We start from the raw sequence: 7,890 nt of genomic DNA on the forward strand, positions 1-7,890 counted from the left end.
ACCACCTCTTCACGCCCTCTTTTAGCGTGTCTAGTATGCATGACATGGCTACAATCCAGAGAAGGCGTCTTCAGCTGGTATGGTTGGTAGTGAAGTTTCTTCTTTTGTTTTGTTTTGTTTTCTTATTCAGCGCTGAGAGAGTTTACATAGCTTAGCGTCGTCATTGATGCAACGAGCGTCGGAGTACGGATGGACGGGTGTTTAGCTGACGCGGCGGCATGATACGAATGCCAGTAGTGCTGGATTAGATACCCTGCCATGAATTCTTTATCCCTGTACAGCTTTTATACATGTTTCTTTTGAACTGTGTTTCATGCCACGCTGTGAATTTGTGAAACAAGACCTGAACATCAGATGAATGTTGCGTCTGTGGAAAACTTGAACCAATAAATAAATACCTTAAGTGAGAGCGAGTGGCATAGGGACACGAAGGCGTCCATACAGACATAGACTGCCACGTGGGTGTACAGATAGACTGATTTATAACTCTATGCTTGGAAAAGGGACGGTAGAGACGGGAACATACTATTTTGTATAGGGATGGATAGATTAGTATCCCCATGCCTTATAAAGTGGTGGTAGGGACGCAAATATGTTATGCTGTATGGGGATGGATAGATTCGTGATAGGATAAGGGGTTGTAGCTCGTATGGGGATAAAGCAGTTCATGTAGGTATGGAGGTATGTTTTCATGTGTAACTCAACATCTCTATGCGGATGGCACGTCCTTCGAAGATAGCTACACTGCTGGTAATGTGTAGCTGAAGACTTGGTTAGGTGAAAGAGGGCAGGGTTAAGATAGCTTAGTAGGTGTAGCATCTATAGGTTATGAATGAAAGAGTCTACTAGGACGGCGTTGAAATTGAGCTTTGTTGGAGAGATGGCTGCTGATTGGTTTACAGAGTTTCTACACATGAATAGATAGAGCTCCATGTACTGTACAAGCTATTGGGAAAAGCGATACCCAGCTTTGAGGTACCTATAATGGCTTTAGTCTTTCGCTTCGAACTGCCCCCCTTCCAGGCGGTGCGGCGCGTCCTGCTCCCTGCTTCCATGTTGCTCCAAAAGCTTGTACGAGCGTATGAGTAGCCGCTTTGGCGCGGTGTCAAGTGCTCGTGTGGCATTCAAGCGTAGACTGCTTTCTCCATGGAGATGGGCCTGCGGGTATTGGAGCAAAGTCTCTCTGCCTCAGCGCGTCGGGATTCCACTTCACTGATACTGCCCCATCCATCCGCGGATCAGCCCTGGAACACAAAACCCTGTGATCTGCTCTTTCTCCAGCCATCTCTTTAATCTTTACCCTTGGATGACCTGTTGCGTGCAGGAGCTGGTTAGCTCTACCGCGGCATCGGTCTGTCTTTGGACTCCTCCCTCCAATGAATTGGCAATATAGGCAGCAGTTCATCTCGTCATCCCAAGAGGTTTCTTGTACTGAGCTGCGCACGTACAGGCGCGGAAAACTCATCTTAATACGCCCGAGATGTCTCTACCCATTGAGTTGACACGGTCTTCCAAACCACGCTTCTTCCGCTCGAGGTCTCTGATCTCTTCCTCTTCTCTCCGCAAATCCTCGACCGTGAGCAAATCTTCCTCTACCTGCGGCTCAGGTGCAACTTCAGGCTCATCATCGTCAGCAAAGTCACGCGGCCTGTTCATACGACTTAGCTGAGCCGTTTGCTCGGCCACGCGGAGCTCGTAGTGCTCGACGGATGAGGCAAGTTGAACGTGTCTTTGGCGCAGCGAAGCGATGCGCTCAGCGACTCCGGGGATAGGACTGATGACGGTCAGCAAAAGACGCATATGCTAAGGCAGACGTCGACTTACTATACGCCACATAGCTTTTCTGCGCCCTCGAGAAGAGTCTCGACGTCGATTTCACCCTTGTCCCTGCCGCCATAGGAACGATAGCCCAAGCCGCTGCCGGCGCCTCCACCTCCACCCTGCCTGATGCGCTCGACAAGCTCGGTGCCGAGCACAGCAGCGACTGCCGTGTTTCGTCTGGGTGCGCGCATGGCATTCGCGCCGCCGCCACCTACAGCGTTGCTACTGCCATTGGGGTTGAAGACGGTGTTGCGCCGGTTGGAGCTGGTGAGCGGATCCTGGGGTTTGGGCTGGGGCTGCGGAGGAGGGACAGAGAAGAGGGCACGCTCGTGCGACTCGGTGTCGCGGATCAGAGCCGTGATGTCGTGAGGATGCAGCAGGGCATTGGTGAATATCTTTGGTGGGGGAAAGCTGCGATGCCATGTTAGTGGGAATGTATGTGTCAGAAGGAAGGGAAGACCATACGGCAGCTCAGCGATCGAGGCGGCACAGAGGCCGATTTGCTCGAGGTGGGCGTCGAGGAGAGACATGGTGGAGGGGTAGCTGGAGAAAGCAATGGGATCGATGGTCGCAGTCGCAGTCGCAACCAACATCAACAGTGGCGCTTGGACCATGTCGGCGAATAGGTGCATCATACTCCGTTGCTGTCTGAAGCTCTACCTCAAGCTTCCATCACCCACCATCCCTCACCACCACATCCCCTATCCCAACTCTCGCTGCCACTGTCCCGTTGCGCCGCCTGCCAGGTTCTGATCTTGTTCTTTCGCCCCCGCTGCCGCGTTTGATTCCACCTTGCCGCAAAGCAACATGGCGGACAGCATGGAAGGCGTCGTCTCTACTGGGCAGCCCGCCTCTGTAGATGTCAAGGAGAAGACTGTTGCAGGTACGGAATGATTCTGCTGCCGGAATGCGGCACTGCTGGGACGTCCGGACGGCCACCGCGTGATGATGGATGCCACATCAGACTGCCGTGGCGTTGGTCCCCCAGAGCTGACCCAGAGCTCGGATGCCCGCCGTCGGGATGCGCCGTCATGGTCAAATTGCTAATTCAGCGGATCAGACATTTCGAGTAACTTCACCCTCCTCGAGAGAGCCGTCGCTCAGTTCGATTCTCGTTTCACACTCCGCGCTCTGCGTTCGATATCCTCGCTGCGGAAGCGCCTCGACCCCCAGGTCCTTGGCGACGCCATCCTTTCCTACTACCCCGCAAGCAATGAGATGGGCAAGAAGATCATCGGTGTGGTTGGCGGCTCGGCGTCCTCGAGCAAGACGTCGGCGGACAGCAAGAAGGAGGTTGTGCCAGAGGTCGACGTGTACCTTGCCATTCTCGCCCAGGTAGATCCCTCTTCGAGTGCGGTGCGTGGCGGCTGTGCTGACATATGCATTACAGGTGATGCTCTACGACAAGCAGGAATTCTCCAAGGGCGCGGAATGGTCATCTTGGCTGGTCGAGCACATCCGCGAGCTTAACCGCCGCACTCTCGACCCACTCGCCGCCAAGGCCTACTTCTACATGGCTCTGTTCCACGAGAACCTGGATCCCAAGCCCCCATCGCGCCAGTCCCCTGTTATTGGCATCCGCAGGCAGCTGCTTGGTGCCCTCCGCAGCGCCGTCCTCCGCAAGGACCAAGATACCCAGGCTGCTGTCATGGTGCTCCTCCTCCGGAACTACGTCTCCACCGCCGACATCACGCAGGCCGACCTCCTCGTTGCGCAGACCCAATTCCCGCAGACGGCGCCCAACAACCAGGTCGCGCGGTACCTGTACTACCTCGGCCGCATTCGCGCCATCCAGCTCAACTACACTGAGGCGCACGAGCACCTCACTAGCGCGACGCGCAAGTCGCCCACGAGCGGCGTCGCGGCGGGCTTCTACCAAGCTTCGATGAAGCTCCTTGTCATTGTCGAGCTGCTGATGGGTGACATTCCGGACCGCGCCATCTTCAGCCAGCCGAAGCTGGAGCGGGCGCTGGAGCCGTACTTCCGGCTTGTGCAAGCGGTGCGCGCTGGCGACCTGCAGGGCTTCCTGAAGGTGGTGCAGGCGCACTCGGGCGTGTTCCAGCGCGAGGGGACCTACACGTTGATCCTGCGGCTGCGGCAAAACGTGATCCGGACGGGCATCCGCATGCTGTCGCTGTCGTACAGCCGCATCTCGCTGCGCGACATCTGCATCCGCCTAGGACTCGAGTCGGAGGAGTCGGCCGAGTACATTGTGGCCAAGGCGATCCGCGACGGCGTCATCGAGGCCTCGATCAACCACGAGAAGGGCTTCATGGCGACGAAGCGACCGGGCGACGTGTACGCGACGCGCGAGCCGGCCGAGGCCTTCCACGACCGCATTGCGGCTTGCTTGACGCTGCACGACGAGTGCGTGCGGGCGATGAGCTACCCAATGAACCAGCACCGCCTGGAGCTGAAGAATGCGCAGGAGGCGAGGGAGCGCGAGCGTGAGCTTGCCAAGGAGATTCAGGACGGGGATATTGATGAGGATGATGCTGCGGGTGACTTTGAGGGGTTGTAAGGCAAGCGGAGGATTTGGGCTTTGCTGGATGGGGAGGGTAATTCCGAGGGAGGAGTGCAGAGAGATAGGTATAGATGATGTTAGTTTGTGAAGCTTGAGTGTGTCAAGTGTTGGTGTTGGTGTTGCAGATCGTTGTGCAGGGGCCGATGCCGCGGCAACGATTGATGACGATAGACAAGCGCGCGAGCATGGAACGAGACGCCCGGCGAGCCCAATACGGGCGCCGTCTCAGACTCTCTCTCGCTCTCTCTTATCTATCTCTCTCTCTCTCTCTCTCTCTCTCTCTCTCTCTCTGCCATGCCCGCCCGTCATGATCGATGTCTCAGTCCGCCTGCGCCGCGCCGTTCGTCTGAATGACCTGTTGCTGGTGCAGCGCATCGTCCGCAACAACCCCGACGTCCTGCGCAACCCGGACTTTGACGACCAGAGCAACACGTCGTTGCACCTGGCAGCCCGTGCTGGCTTCCTCGACATTGTCGTACGTGCAAATACCTAGTCACAACATCGTCTTTCTCACTTGTCACTAACTCGGCCCAGGCCTTCCTCGTCGACGCCGGCCACGAGTCCGAGGGCATTTCGCGCAACACCGACCATGACACGCCGCTCATCATGGCCGCCAAAGCCGGCCGCGTCGACGTGGGCATGCTGCTGATCGCGCGCTTCCCCCGCGCCGTGCCCTACGTCAACCTCCGCGGCATGGACGCCGTACGTAACCTACCCACTCCACCCCACACTGCCGCCTCACTTTAAATACACACACTTCACACGTCGCAAATCATATCCCGGCAAGCACCGCCACCACCTTCACTGCCACACATACACCACGCAGCACGCAAACACGCAAACCAGGCTAACTCACCCCCCGCACAGCTCATGGCCTCCGCCCAAAACGGCACGCACAACCTGATCCCGCTCCTAACCGGCGCCTCCTACCCATGCAGTCCACACGCACGCGACACCAACGGCGACACAGCGCTGCACCACGCCGCGGCGGCGGGGGAGCTGAAAGCGGCGCGCGCGCTGCTGCTCGCGGGCGCGTCGCCCGCCGCGCAAAACGCGTTCGCGTGGACGCCGCTCGCGTACGCCCGCACCCACGCCGCAAAGCTGTATCTAGAGGAGCTGGTGGGGGAGCTGGAGCGCCGGCGCGAGGACGCCGCGCGCGGGCGCAGAGAGGATGCCGCGAGGTCGTCTTTGCGCGCGAAGGGCAGTAGTGTGCGGTTGGTGACGGCGGTGGATGAGGGGGTTGTCGCGGGCGTGAGTCCGGGGCTGGGGCTGGGGTTGGTGGGTGCGGGTAGCGGAAATGGGAATGGGAATGCTGCTGGTGGTGGTGGTAGTGGCGGTGGCGCCATGCTGCGCGGCATCAAGGAGGAGGAGGACGGGATCGTGGAGGCGGGGATGCCGCTGCCGCCGCTAAGACCGCCGCCGTTGATGGTGCGCAGCGCCGGCGGCGTGAATGGCGGGAGCGGCGGCAGCGACTGGAGCCCTGTTGAGAGCAGGCGGCCCATGACGCCGCGCGGCATGTCGACCGAGCAGCGCCATAGTCGCGAGTGGGGGTATGGCGCGTATGGCCGCGCGAGGGCGCATAGTGGCGACTAGGTGGTGGTGGTGGCTGTCGGCAGAGAGGGGGGGTGAGAAGGAAAGGCAGCGAGCCTGGTCTGCGACGAGGCTTGCGCTGGTGTCGTCCCTCCCTGCACCACTCCCACTGATCTCCCTCATCCACGCACTCCTTGCGTATCTTCCTCATTGCTTTACGTCACTTTCCCCCTTCCCAGCATTTCCCAGCATCTCCTACATCTCCCTCGTCCCCCTCATCCCCCTCATCCTTCTTCTCTTGCTTACACACACACACACAAACGGCGCAAAGGGGTTTGTTTAGTTCGGAACACTACACCACGGCACGGCAAGGATTGGGATCCGGACCAGGTCGGTCAGGTCAGGTCAGGTCAGCTTGGGATGGGCCAAGCGGAGGAGGCGTTTCTTTACGGATGGATGGATGGATGGATGGGTGTCTTTTGGTTTGATTTCTGGTTTCTTGGGCGAGATGCGTGTGCGGCTGCGCTTACGTTTGCGTTTGTGGGCTTGTCTGTAGATGCGTATAGATGCGTATAGATGCGTGTATACGTATGCAGAGACGTGGAGGTGCGGTACTTGCTGTTGGGTGCGTGTGCTGGGTGCTGTTGTTTGTTTGTTGGTGTTTGTTGGTGTTTGCCTGTAGGTTTGTTTGTGGATGGGGTGGGGTGGGAGGTCAAGTGAGTGAGTGAGAGTGCGTACAGGCAGGCTTGCTTAAACGTACTGTAAGCGTAAGCGTGGGGTTAAGCACGCGTGCTTGCCTGGGCGGCCGTGACCACAGCACAGCCATAAGCTTAGACGTGAAGACAAGCATAATGGGATTAAGCATAAACATAGGCATGACATTAGCCGCAACTGAAGCGCAAATGCGGGAAACTAAGCACTAAGCGTTAGGTATAAGCTTGTACTCTTTCTCACGGTCGCCCCTATCGTGGGACTATTAGACGAGTAGCTTTGAGAGAGATCAGCTGGTAGAGATAACTACGTAGCACCAGGACCGAGGAAAGGGGAAATGTGCTTGGCTACTTAGACGGTAAACACTAACCTAAGCAGATGCTTTGCCGCAGTACTCCTAGGAGTAGATATCATACAACTACTTTCTAAACAGCCGAAAAGATACAATATCATAAAGACAGAGACTCGGATGCGTTTGGAATTTAGCATTTCTTTCAAACAAGTCGCTATCAGGGAGTTGGAGGGCGGTCTATCGTAACTCGAACAATGAAATAATTCCATATGGCATTGAGAAGTTCGTAGTAGCGGCACAGGAATACTGGAGTTCGAGAGCGAGGGCAGTGATCGGATAGCATGTCAGAGGGGGGCTGGAAGACGGGAGGAGAACAACCTCAGTAGCACACTTCCGCATGAACTTCGTACGAACGCGTCGCAGGCTAAGAGAACCAAGCCTCAGACGCCACCTCGCGCTCTGCCAATTAACCTCTTCATGCTTTGCCTCAGTGCACAGCCCACGAGTCGTGGCTCCGACAACAAATGAACGCTCCGTTCCCCGTCCTCGCCATGCCTGCGGGGCACGAATGAGCGAGTGAGTGAGTGAGTTAGTGGGGTGAGTGGCCGTAAGTTGTGGTAATGTGGAAGTCGAAAATAATGCTAGACCAGAGAGAGGGAGGGACTGAACGAGAGGGACGATACCTAGCTCAAGCAGACAGGCAGTCAGGCAGGCACGTAGGTGGGAGCAAGTGTACCTAGGTACCTACCTAGCAGTCAGCTGCGGCGTACCTACATGCCTACCTAGGTAGGCAGGCAAGCAGACCTCACACCCACCCACCTACCGCTGTGTCAGTGTCGCAGCAGCAGCACCACCACCACCACCTAGCATCAGCAGTGAGCATGTAGGTACAACCAGTACCTAGGTAGGTAAGCAGGTACAGACGGCAGCACGATGCCGCCACCGCCACCGCATCCAACGACTCACCCAGCAAGACCACCTAGACTCACTCCAGTACCAGGACCCATGAACC

The 7,890-nt window shown here is 57.2% G+C and overlaps 3 protein-coding genes across 3 annotated transcripts; 2 read left to right on the plus strand and 1 right to left on the minus strand.

The window, feature by feature from the left end:
• Positions 1–1,461: 1,461 nt before the first annotated feature.
• On the minus strand, positions 1,462–2,351 carry K452DRAFT_293856 (uncharacterized protein; the record flags this gene model as incomplete). The annotated part of the gene is made up of 3 exons (XM_033541628.1): positions 1,462–1,774; positions 1,825–2,232; positions 2,287–2,351. The coding sequence occupies 3 exons, from the start codon at positions 2,349–2,351 to the stop codon at positions 1,462–1,464; spliced, it is 786 nt and encodes a 261-aa protein (XP_033403142.1).
• Positions 2,352–2,495: 144 nt separating this feature from the next.
• On the plus strand, positions 2,496–4,521 carry K452DRAFT_348150 (uncharacterized protein). Its single transcript, XM_033545521.1, has 3 exons — positions 2,496–2,704; positions 2,882–3,156; positions 3,212–4,521. The coding sequence occupies exons 1-3, from the start codon at positions 2,629–2,631 to the stop codon at positions 4,340–4,342; spliced, it is 1,482 nt and encodes a 493-aa protein (XP_033403143.1). The 5' UTR covers positions 2,496–2,628; the 3' UTR covers positions 4,343–4,521.
• A 131-nt stretch (positions 4,522–4,652) lies between these two features.
• On the plus strand, positions 4,653–5,938 carry K452DRAFT_293858 (uncharacterized protein; the record flags this gene model as incomplete). The annotated part of the gene is made up of 3 exons (XM_033541629.1): positions 4,653–4,820; positions 4,880–5,047; positions 5,213–5,938. 3 exons carry the CDS (start codon positions 4,653–4,655, stop codon positions 5,936–5,938), a joined length of 1,062 nt encoding a protein of 353 aa, XP_033403144.1.
• Between the last annotated feature and the right edge of the window lie 1,952 nt (positions 5,939–7,890).

This window comes from Aplosporella prunicola (genome assembly GCF_010093885.1).
Source record: "Aplosporella prunicola CBS 121167 unplaced genomic scaffold K452scaffold_1, whole genome shotgun sequence".
NCBI lineage: Eukaryota > Fungi > Ascomycota > Dothideomycetes > Botryosphaeriales > Aplosporellaceae > Aplosporella > Aplosporella prunicola.